Consider the following 12,443-nt stretch of genomic DNA (forward strand, 5'->3'; position numbering starts at 1 on the left):
CACGCTTTTACCCTTGCCATGGTAAAACTCCCTCTGAAATAGGTTGGAAGAACAAATAGTCCTTACATACTGAACAGAAAGCCAACAAAGTTAGGCTTGGGAAAACTGATACTGGAAGTTACTTCTACAACCAAGGATACCTCACCATGCCAGAAACCAAAACGAGAAACACAGAGCGAAGCATGTAGTTTTCTCTTTCACTACAGTACTGCACAAAAACTTACAGCCTTTTGAAAAAAACACCAGCCAAAAGTAACATTACCTGTACCTCAATTTTTTCAATATTTTCTAAAACTGTGGGGTCTTTCTTAACATTTGGCTGTGGCATCACAATAGAAATATTTGGTTTTCCCTCTATGACCTCTAGGCCATTGATTAGCCACATTAAAGTCACTAACGATAATGACCAAAAATCCACATAATCATTTTGACATAGAAGCTACTTAAATGAGATTTCTGATATTACGTTATCTAACCAAAAGAATTTAAGAGTAGAAAGAACTAAAGCTTATAAGATAACATGTTCGACAATTTTTAAATTCAGTACACCAAAGCTCCACATAACTGAGGCAGAAAGGTGGCCTTCCTTCACTCACCTCTCCACCCTTCCCTGGGGCAGTTACCCAGCAATCACACAAATGCTTTGAATTATGCCAGTTTCTATAAAAGCACGTTAGGGATCTTTACTCTGACTACAGCTTGCCATCGTACAATCTACTCCACTCATGCCCTCTGCATCTTGGGGGAAAGAGAGGAAACAGGATTTCTGAAGACTGCAGAGCTAACTCAAAAGAAGATTAAGGACATTTCAACAAATAAAACGGGATCTCTACGAGGGTTGAAATTTGGCCCTGGATTCTTTGCACCTGGATTCCATTTAGCTAAGTGATTATTTAATGATATTATTTCACACAGTTATTATATAGATTTCTACATTTGTCTCCCCATAGCCCTATAATCCACCATCAAGCTATGAATGTGATAAACAGAACTGCAAAACCACAGTATTCTTGCTGTCTACAGACTGACTGTTTTTGAGAAGAAAATTCATACAAATGAAGGACCTCAAAAATGCTAACAATTCCTTAGAACCATAAAGTGACCTTAAGAATTCACATATGTTCTTTTCACACTGTTAAGTTTCACGTATTTAGAAATACAGAATTTGCAATTTAATTGACTTTAAGTAAGTATTTCTGATAAACCAAAACAATCATGAGGCCATACCAGCCTCACACTTTTGTTCAGAGTAAGGCAGGGCAGTTCTCTTTTATACGACTGTGCCTTGGTTCGCAGATCCACTAATAATTTTTATGATATAATTCCGGTTGTTACAACCAAAAAATCAGAAGAGTAAAGGGTAATAGTTTCATTCATACTGAGGATACGTGTTCACACCCTGTACTCTGCGACAGCTTAACAGCTGAAGCATTTGTCTCAACTTGGACTTCTTTGCTTTTCACTTTTGTTTTGTTTTACAGCCTTTTGATGTTACTAAAAGGTATTTTTGTTTATGAATAGATATGGTGCGCCACCTTGTGTTCATGTCATTATCAAAAAGCAAAACCAGCACTAAATTTTCTCCTAAACGCTCCTGAAATTTATCTCATTTTTGAAAATATGTGCCACTTTCAATATAAACTAATACTACTACAATCTGAGCAACAACAAAAAATTGTCAACTAGAAAGTTAGCTCAGCAACAGATATAAACAAGAGGCTTTTATTTAACTACTGATCCTCACTTCAAGACTATCTCACTATATGATACACTGCTTTAAGGCTCTAAATCTAGTTACACAGCATAATAAAATTTCCCGACTATTTCAGACACTCACCTTTGAATGTGTGATTGACAATGTATCCACCCAAACACGCCAGCCACCCCATTCATATTTGATTGCATGGTAGAGCAAAATTCGAAATACAGTATACACCATCTCAGTTATCTTCTGTTCCTCAGAAGTCTTCGGATTAAAACAGCAAAGGGAAAGCATCCACTCCTGCCAGACAGAGCACTGCAACAAACTCCTGCAAAATACACACGTGTTATCTAATCAAATTTCAAAATATATCTTAGAAATATACATCAGCTAAGTCAGGAATTCAACATGTTTAGAACAATCACTATGTACTAGAGTATCGAATTTTCCAAATAGCAAAGAAACCACATCTGCTTAATGAGTCTAATTTACTAGAAGACCTTGTTACTTGCTTCGTATATATGTGCATATAGCAAGCTATCTTACCTCCTATTTTCTCTGCTGTTATTAAAAAGTTTAATCATATCTGAAAGAAAGGCTCGCCGAACCTCCAGAGTTTCTGAACACTGTGGAGAATTACGTAGCAGGATTGCAATAACCTTCAAAATCTCTGTAAAACAGTTCATGAACAACGAAGCATTAGTACTAAACACAGCATAAGATAGAGGACATATTCCAATATTGTTTGTACAAGAAAAGTGATGCTACATAAAAAAGTTTTATACTGAGAAAAAAGCACATCTCTATTTGAGTAGAAGGTTTAAATAATACAAATCCCTTCCTCCAAGACTTCTCAAATCTGGTCACCATCAGGGGGATTTGCAGACCTATACAGCTGAAGAAAATGGAATCCAAGTTCAATTATTCTGTATTTTGTTTGAATTATCAGGTTTATGCAACGCCAATCTTACTGCATGACAAATGACAAGCTATAAGAATCTGTCAGAACCTTTTTCAAGGAAGTTCACATAATATGATGTATCTATTATAAAATCAATATATGAGAAAAATGCATAGATTTTGCTCTACTTTAATAATACTGAATTTTTGAAGAATGAACAACTTTGGATTATACTTTACAATTTGTTACAAAAAAAAAAGTTTGAGAAAAAGGACAAAACCCTCCCGACATAAAATTTTATCTCTTATAAGCATAACGTTTCCTGTGTTTTTAGAAGACAGTCAAAATTGCAAGTACATGCCACTTTTTGAAGCAGTGGGGCAGCCACTGTTCTTGTTACTTTAAAAAGAAGTTGACATTGTAAATAAATTAGGGTGCAATTTGAACATGGTCACTGTGATCTTCAGTTCACATTGTACAATTTCTTTAAAAAGATAAATTCCTTATCCAATATTAGCACTGATCTTAAAAAGGTCCTCTAGAAATCACTCTTCCTGCTAGACCTAGATAGTTCCAGACTCATACCTCACAGTACAAATAATCTGTATTAACCACAGCAGTGACTCCCAACTTAAAAAAAAAAATCTTAAGAGAAAGTAACAGAAATGTCCTCACATCTCTTGCTTCATACAGATTTACCAGAAGGCAAATGGCATACTGCAACTGGTTTTCTTTCCTCTGTATCTGCTTTGCTTTCCTTTCTCTTCCCCACTTGCCACAAGAAGCAAACCCACAACTATGACCTACATTGAATCACAAAGCAGCTATGAAAATGAAAAATCTATTATTTCTCCAGAAAAAAAATTAACTCCAAAAGCTATCGTAAGTCCGTTGTATTATACGCAGAGCACAGCAATAATGCATATGATTCAGTAAAGGAGATCAGTACTGGTCAAGAGACTAGATCTAAAGTTTCATATCAAGGTATTTCCCATAAAGTAGGCTAGCCAAAACAGCGAGCAGATACATTTCTCCTACTTTCCATCTAGTATTGTCATACTGAATGTAATATAAGATGAAGGCTGTTTCCATGTTTCAGGTAATTTAGTCTGACATCACTAAATAATGCAATCAGAATTTTGCAGGAACCTTAACATGTATTAAATCAAAGTATCCTGTGCATGGAAGTCTTGAAAAACCATTTCCTAACATGACTGCACAGCCAAAAATGGTGAGTTATGAACTACATACACATTTAGACATGTAAAACCTCTTTCAAAAGCTATAGAGACATACTTCCTAAATAACTCCAACTAAATGCACATTATCTTTCCTTTTTTATGAAAGCATGTGAAACAGATCAGAATTAAGACTGGTGGATGTAATTAATAAGCTTTTTAAAGCAAATTTTTCATATGGTAGCACTTGGAAACATGTATCGTTCTTACGAGGATTTTGTATCTTCACTGTTGAATCTGGGTCAGGATGTTGTTTATGTATCACTTGAGTGCAAATCTGTTCAGTCAGAATCTAGCAAGAAAGAAGAAGATGCCATATCAATGTTCATAAAGACAGCTCACTGAAAAATAGTTGGATACATCCTTCATACAGCACCATCGTTATTTCTCCATGGTTCCAAAAATTAACCAAAACCCCATTTGTCTAACTTGATAATTTATTTCATCCTGTAACTAAAATTTTACTCCAAACTATTTTTTTTTGCTTTCTCTTAAGCACACACTGTTATTTTAAGTACAGTGGAAGAGAAACCTGAATCTAACCAAAACAATCATCATAAGGCAAGATCATTGCTATAGTAAAATATGAGTGTCTGCTCGAGACATTCAGGTTACTCATAATCTAGAATTGTTCATAATAAGCATCATCAAATTGGGGCAGGGGGAGGGGGGAAAATCTCAAGTAGTGAGCTTTGGAAAAAAGCAGCACTCAGCTGCATAAGGCTAAGGTTTAATGTCATCTGGAACATATCAACACAAATATGTAAGCAATTTTCTAACATGTCTTACAAGTAATTAGGAAGATTGGATCCTAACTACAGTATATTACTACCTCAAATAGGACATTGTATGTGGTCATGGTGATTAAGCTTGTCTGAAGCATCAGCCTTTCAGCCAACAAAGAGAACAATCCATGTCCAAGCATGACTTCAGCTTTTCTCCTAAAATAGTAAAGATAGATAAAATTCAACTTGCTTTAGGGGGAAAAAAAAGCTTCAACAGTGTGCCCCAAGAAATATGAAATCACTGGAAACATCTTTTTCATTTTTTCCCTTGTCTTTCACTTTTCATTAAGGAAAAGGGCGACGATTCAAATTCTGAAAGGATAAGTCACTTGCTGAAGACAGACAGACAACAGCTAACTTTGTTCCATAAATGCAGTCTACCCATCCGCAGGCCCAAGAAGCTGGAACACACCCACAGGTATTTCTTGATAAACACTAAGGAAAGGGCATCTTTGTCCTCGTTTCACTCAAAAATACAACCATGGACAGCGATCTCACTAGTTACCTACTATTGTAGTCAACTTGTGACATATTAGATTTAGTTCTCAGTAAGTAACATGGGGTTCAATCTCAGCAGTCTAATTCTTGCTACTGATTTCTGTGGAAATATGGAAAAAGACAACTTTAAAAAGCAAGTAGCCATACTGCAAGTATTAAATGAACCTGGTAAGGAAGTGATAATGCCTGGACGCTAGCTGCCAATAACAAGTAATTCCATTCCACCATATCAGAAATGTATTAATGACAAACAAATTGAAGGTTACTTGAAGAACAGTAGCTTCTACTCAGTGAAGCGTATTTACTCACTAACCTCCAGCTTTTTTTACTGTACAAATAGATACATATAGATACACCATGGCATATATGTGTAAAAATATATGTGTAAAAACCTACTTTTTTTCCTCCGGGGGGGGGGGGGGGGGGGGGGGGGGGGCGGCGGGGAGAGGTGGGGCTTTTTTTAGGACCTAAATCAATACTTACTTTGGAGCAAGATGCTTTAAGAAATATCCCATCACTTTTAGAGCTTGCACCCTGATGCCTTCACTTTGTGATGCTAAAAGCTTGTAGACAACCCTAAGTAGAGAAAACACAAAACAGTGTTTCCTAAAATAGTTGAAATATAAATTTATTTGCAGTCTACTGCAGTTAATTTTTCATTCCAAAAATTGCTGTGTATCTGAGCTTAATTTAAAAGAATGACTATTAAAAGTCCACAAAAAACAGCATGACATTTCTGTTAACAGCACAATAGTGTTTGATTTCACATTTTATAATTACATTTAGAGATTTTTAATTTAATCTAAATATCTCTCAAATACCAATACATAAAACATGCTGTGAAAGGCTGCTGCAGTTCCTATTTTGAGAACTGTCTTAATCTGATATTTTACCCAAAAAACCAAGCAAGCAACTTTTTAGTATAAATGTGGCTGGATAGGAATAGCCCTGTATGGAGGGGGATTTATTACTAGCCCTAATATTTGACATCTGTGTATTCTGTTGCTCCCTGAGGAGGGATAATGACATCGAGTCAGGAGCCATTCTTCTCATTTCACCTACATTGGTTTCTGCTCTTCACCTCCTTACGATTATGCTCTACACCCGTTTATGATTTTTCCACTGGAAGGTGTAAGAACAAAGCTGAAGGGAGCTAGGAGCATGTTTGTAGTGAAGTACTAGACCTGACTAGCTGAACAGTTCTAGCTGAAGTTTTGCCAAGAAAGAAAACGAGAGTGTAACAAAAACAGCAAGGAAAGTGTCCATGTAACTGATGAAAGTCTAGTAAGTTAATAAATAATTGGAAGTACAGTTTACAGTGGGAAGTGTCCAGTAACCTTACAAATATTTGACATTACCAATTCAATCTGTAATAGTGCACAGATCTCATCAGTATCTTCCACTCCCCAAATCAAATGAAATTAGACTAGCATTTTAAAATTATTTAAAAACTCCAAGTATTTATAAAGCTTTATAAAACTATTTTTAAATGTCAAGAATATTAATTAGAAAAAGCAGATGTATCAATAAGCATACAAAAACCCGTTAAGTGACTGGAGACAATACAGGAGCAAGGAATGTAACAAATGAGACAGGAAAACAAAGTGATTTCTCACCGTGGACTCACTATTCATATTGACATGACCATATACTAGTAAATAAAAAAGAAAATGTCTACTGCCAGTTGTTAAATAAAAAACAAACATATTGCACTGGAGACTCAACATGACATTCAAATATTTTGTTATTTATAGTTTTTATTAGTTTCCCAAAGCATGATACATTACCATACAAATGAAGTCAAAGCTGAAGAAAATGGGTAAAAAAAAAAAATAATCAGCCTAGCACTAAAAGCAGAGAAAACAATTATGAACATGCCAGAATGTCGTCTCTTGAGAAAGGGCAACTGAAAAAAATGTATGTATAAATAGGGGTTAACCAATAGGTGCAACAAAATGTATGAAATGAGACTCTGCCTTTACACAGCAAGAGAATTACTACTCCACAAACCCTTCTAGGAATAGTTCTTACATTTGTTTGCCTGTTCCAATTTTTTTCCTCCACTATGTACAGGCAGGTTCATTTTAAAGTAGAGAAGTTCAATAATGTGACTACCCTCTGAGAGCCACAACACAAAATCAGAGTCATAAGCTTTAGACTTTCTAGCAGATCTTCTCTTGTGCTTTTACTGTAAGTAGAATTTGCTACTTTCCCTACTTTTCTCTCACAGTGTTAAACAATATTTTTGTTTGCTGAAAAAAAGATTGTGAACAATCCATACCACAAAGTGCTAAATTTAAACAAATAAAAGGTTTCTTCTGCAAAAGTCCCATAATGCTTTACATGCTTAAAAAAAGAAAAGGAAAGAAAACTAACAAAGATCAGAAGAAACCTGAACCAATTTTTGTCAGCCCACTTTCAGTTCATATCTAAGAATGGGAGGCTAAAGACTAAGCACTAGTAGATGAAGACTTAACATCAATGTATAGACTAACTCAAATTGATCACTACCTGTTTAAGCATGACTGACAGCTTGGAAACATTAAAAAAAAAGACCTCATCGACAGTAAATCCAACATCACTTGTTGTCAAAAGAACACCTGGACACAAAAATCTTTCAAGAGGAGTCTAAGACTGCAACACACCCACTGATGAGGGCCTTTCAGATTTTGTGGAAATTCTAGCACGCAACATTATGGTCAAAATACTATTTCTTTTTGACCACTTACAAAATTCAAACTTACTGTAATCCATTCCTCTGATCAAAAGCAGGGATCATAGAACCGGGATGCTCTGACATCAGAGCAACAAGTAACTGCAAGACATCCATTAGATTGTCATCCTGTTAAACAAAAGTTACATGTTTGAATTAAAAATGCATGTACGCTAGAACACTGTTTTGGTTAAAAAAACACACTACAAAACACTTCAAAATTATCTGGAGAGTAATAGTAAACTAAGGACCAAAAAAAAAATTAGGCCAGGATCAAAAGGCAAGAACAGAAGAATACACTACTGAAGTAAATACTTTATTTTCTAGAGTGAAAAGTGATACATCTGTGTCTGGGATATAAGCCTTTGACAGGGAACAGACTATTGGACTATGCTGTTTCCTTCCACACACGCTCATCTGTTTGCATGTGTGTTAGCCCTTCTTTTACTGCACAGGAGCTAGAAATAAACTGCTGCACATGTTCTGGGACACAAGGTGGTGTTTAATGCAAAATCATTACTGACAAATATCCACCCCAAGGAAAAAACAAAAACCAAACATACCACCACCTGCCACAGACAACATTTAAAACAGGTATTCAAGCTTAGTAAATTTTTCCACACTATTAGCCTAAAGCACTCTAAACAACAGTTTATTAATTTGTTCGAAGTTAATCAGAATTAAAAACAATAAGCTACAAAGTAGCAAAATGCAGCCGTTGTCTTTTCCCATTCTTTGTGGTATTAAAATGAAAGTTTATTTTAAAAAATACCAACCCATTTCCCAACACGTCTGAACAGTCAGATTCTTTCTCTATTAGACCGGTTTTACACCCCTTGAACAATTGTATTCACCCGACAATACTAACTTGCATTACAGGTGCTGTCACTGGTGAACAAGTCCTGTAAGAAGGCTGAATTTTACTTTTTTCGTTGATGTTTTTCTGAATTTACAGCTAGATACCTAATTCTGTGGGATTCAGCATTCATTGATCTTTTAGACTTGACCACACAAACTGCTAATAGTGAAATATTAGAAATAATAGTGAAATAGTAAATAGTGAAAATGTCACCCCCTCATGTGAAGACTATATAAAGCTTCTCCTATTTTGGTTTACTTTTACACGTTACCAAGACTTACTTTGTATACCTCCATATAAAGTAGAATCAAATTTACCACCAAGTAGTAGCAACCAGCCCACAGAATAAAAGGAAAACATATAGGTGTAAACAAAAGAAGAAAAAAAAACCTCATACTGCTTGAAATGAAGTTCAATTAATTCCTTATTTTACCCATTTCAAGCACCCTTACAGAGATGAGATCAGTTAGATTTATGTCCCCATTTCCCTTGTCTTTGATGTTGCATCTGGCATAAAGTGCCTTTTCCTGGTGCTAAAATATGAAGATGCAGATGTATCAGTGGTAACCAACATTTTCTCCCAATTAAGTTTATATGCTTCTCTTAGATGCCATTAACATACATCTTTATTTTTTAATGCATGTTTTCAATTTTATTGCTTTATTTAAGAAGCAAAATAAAAAAGGAAAGAAAAAACAAAAAATATTACTTAGGCAGCATAAAACAAGGTTTTGTCTTTTTTTTTTTTTTTTTTTTTTTTTTTTTTTTTTTTAAGTCAGTCTCACCATCTGTTTCTCCTGCTTGGTAAATCGGTTTGCAGAACAACATAAGAAACCATTTTGACTTACTGGCTTAATGAACTTCAATCTAGCATTGAACATAGTGCTTAAATCACTGCAGGAATATTGGCAATTCAGTACACCACACTAAAGAGTTGGATAATGTCTGCTACTTCCTCTACAGAGCCCTCTTGTGGCATAAAGAAGGTAATATTTGAAAAAATTCAAATATTTGGTGGTCACAAACAGCAGCAGTAGCACACCACTCCTCCCACACACACCCCAAGTTAAAGATTACCTCATGTATGGTGAGCAGATAATTGAGGATAGCCTGCAATTCGTCTTCTTTTATTCCATAGTCCTTTAAAAACAATCAGGTTTTAATTATCATCCTTCAAGTACAAAAGTACTGTTCCCAAAAGAGCATTATAAACATCACAGACAAAGCATGTCCCACAAGACAAATTTGTTTTCACTTGGTACTATAATAGCTTCATAGCTGGAAGCTAGCTTTTTCCCTGCCCAAAAAATACCCACTGAAAGTTATAAAAGTGCTTCAAGACAACTCCAAAAAAGGCATAAAAATTAGCAATATACTAATATAGTACATGAAATTGTTAGAGTAACACATGTTAAATGATAGGAAGCTCTGAGTTCAAATTGTCTCTATTAATAGGAAAGTTAAGGTAAAAAGAAGGATTTAAAAGTAGACCTGGATGTTTCATTATAAGCCTGTGAGCTATGCCTACAGCTGAGTTTACACTTCCTATTTTCCACTGCAGAATCCTACCTTCAGTTGCTATTAACTTTGCAGATATTTAAATAACTTATGATGTCTATGTCAGGAATATGACTTGAGGTCTTTTCGGGTGAAAATAATACAAAACCTAAAAGTTTAAGAACAGGATGAGGGTAGGGAAAAGCAGCCTTCTTCATTTCTAAGGCTTTTATTTTTTAAAGCAAGTCTCGTTTCCTGAAAAGATTTTGCACTACTGTGTCCAAATAGAAAATGTGCACAAGAATCAATCTTTTATGATGGACACGCTTTTTACTGTCCTTGTGAAACACTCTCCAAAACTGTCCAAGTTATAAATCTCTGACAGATATTTAAAATAAATAAATAAAATGCAGCTAACACTTAAAGAAAGTCCTTTAGAGTTTGACACCTAAATTGTCCCCAATACTTCAAATTGCAGAACATCCTATTTAAAGGAAGAGTATGAGAGTCAAAAGCAGAGTTTTTCTGGTAGTTACTCTCCATACTGCTGGGGCTAAGGCTAGCAGTACAGAGAGCATACTGGTCCCTGAGACACGCAGGGGAAAAGGAGAGAAAGGGAGGTGGATTCAAACACAGAAAAGTCAGTCTACTGAAGGGACAGAAGGAGAGAGACAGGGCTTACAATAGGAAAGGGTTAAGACGAGTCTATAAGCACAACTGCTGAATTTCAATATTCATCTAATGTCTAACGAGCAGCTGTGAAACTTATTGATAGAGTAAGTCTTTCTTATGCTCCTCTGTCCTACTGGCCTACAGCCTATAATATTGAATTATGTTCTTTAGTCTATAAGCACTTCTGATGCAGGTGATAGTGTTCTTACCCAAAAAAACCAAAAATGGAATCAAATACTTATTTCCCCAGTAGTAAACATTTCTATATTAATGATCTAACAGCTTTACTTCTAATAAAAACAGCTTAAAAAAAGAGAAAAATGTATCTTTAGCACTGCTGTCTGTGGCGAGAGCCACAACAAAGATGCACCTGACATGGTATTTTTATTTACTTATTTGTTTACAAAGTTCAACATGCTTAATAAAAAATGCTGTATTAAAGAGTATTTCTTTATGAAAAGAAACTTAGATATCCTATCATAATTTAAAGTTGTCCTACCTTCATCACCAGTTGCTTAATGAACATCAACAAGAATGCTCGCAGAGATAAAATCTCTTTTTGAGTAGGCCGTGGTCCATCTACAAAAGAAGAAAGTAGATATATGACATGCAAATTAACCGTTATTAGCATAGTATGCATTTTCACGTAATGAAAAACAAAAGGCGTTTTCTGGGGGAAGAGAGCACAGTTCTAAGTAAAGTTACCTTTCTTCCACTTCAGTCTACAAAACAGTAATGCATTTTAACACTGTTTACTAGCAAAATGCCCAACCCCTCCAAATTCTTTTCACGATTTTACCACTTCCTTGCAGTGTCTATGAACCTATTCCATGCAAAGACTGATATGAGAACTTTATGTCAGAATTTCCAGATTTCAGATTTTTGCAATTTACAATTGTTTTTAAGGTTTTGCTGAAGCTCAAAGGAAGAACTATATGCCATTATTACATACTGGCTATATACACAACAAAAAAATCAATCTTCCAATCTTATATATAAAGATTACCTCGAAAGCTGTGACTTGATTTGTTAACTCAAAGTCAAAAGAACTTGGTTTTGCCATTCCTGTGTAAAGTAGACTTTCACTGAAACATTTTAAATACTCAAATACTGAGCAGTTCCCAGGAGAAGAAAGGTTAAAGAAACAGGTGCAACTAAATGTCAAAGCCAAGTAAAAGCTTTCATACAGAAAGCAAATATATTTTTAGGGATACTTTTTACATTTGCTCATAGGTTCACAGTTCTTATGATCTTTATCATCACGGAAAAGCAAACTAACTAGCAAGTGTAAGTGATCATACAAATCTGGTTTTATGCAGTATAGGCCCACAGGCGTGTTTGATTAAGAATAGTTATTTTCAATATAGATCTGTTTAGTCAATAGGCCATTAAACTGTATTAGTAAGACTATCCTACACACACACTTGCCTCAGGCTTAAGAAATCTGTTCAGAAAATAATTAAGTAAAGCCATATCTTCACTAAAAAAGGAGAACACACACATGCTTCGCTCCTTACAGGATGCAAAATACTACAAAACCACCTTTGCAACCCTCTCAACAGGAAGGGTTGGTCATTT

At 35.2% G+C, this 12,443-nt stretch overlaps 1 protein-coding gene across 4 annotated transcripts in view; it reads right to left on the reverse strand.

The window, feature by feature from the left end:
• LRBA (LPS responsive beige-like anchor protein) overlaps nt 1-12,443 on the reverse strand; it is a 412,366-nt gene that overhangs the window by 344,521 nt on the left and 55,402 nt on the right. For all 4 annotated transcript variants that reach the window (XM_040582452.1, XM_040582440.1, XM_040582445.1 and 1 more), the window contains exons 15-22: nt 11,365-11,444; nt 9,774-9,836; nt 7,869-7,966; nt 5,608-5,700; nt 4,674-4,782; nt 4,052-4,133; nt 2,249-2,372; nt 1,838-2,030 (exon numbers count right to left, since the gene is read on the reverse strand). In XM_040582452.1, coding sequence (XP_040438386.1) covers nt 1,838-2,030; nt 2,249-2,372; nt 4,052-4,133; nt 4,674-4,782; nt 5,608-5,700; nt 7,869-7,966; nt 9,774-9,836; nt 11,365-11,444 — 842 coding nt within the window. The remainder of the gene's footprint in view (nt 1-1,837; nt 2,031-2,248; nt 2,373-4,051; nt 4,134-4,673; nt 4,783-5,607; nt 5,701-7,868; nt 7,967-9,773; nt 9,837-11,364; nt 11,445-12,443) is intronic.

Source organism: Falco naumanni, chromosome 1 (assembly GCF_017639655.2).
Source record: "Falco naumanni isolate bFalNau1 chromosome 1, bFalNau1.pat, whole genome shotgun sequence".
NCBI lineage: Eukaryota > Metazoa > Chordata > Aves > Falconiformes > Falconidae > Falco > Falco naumanni.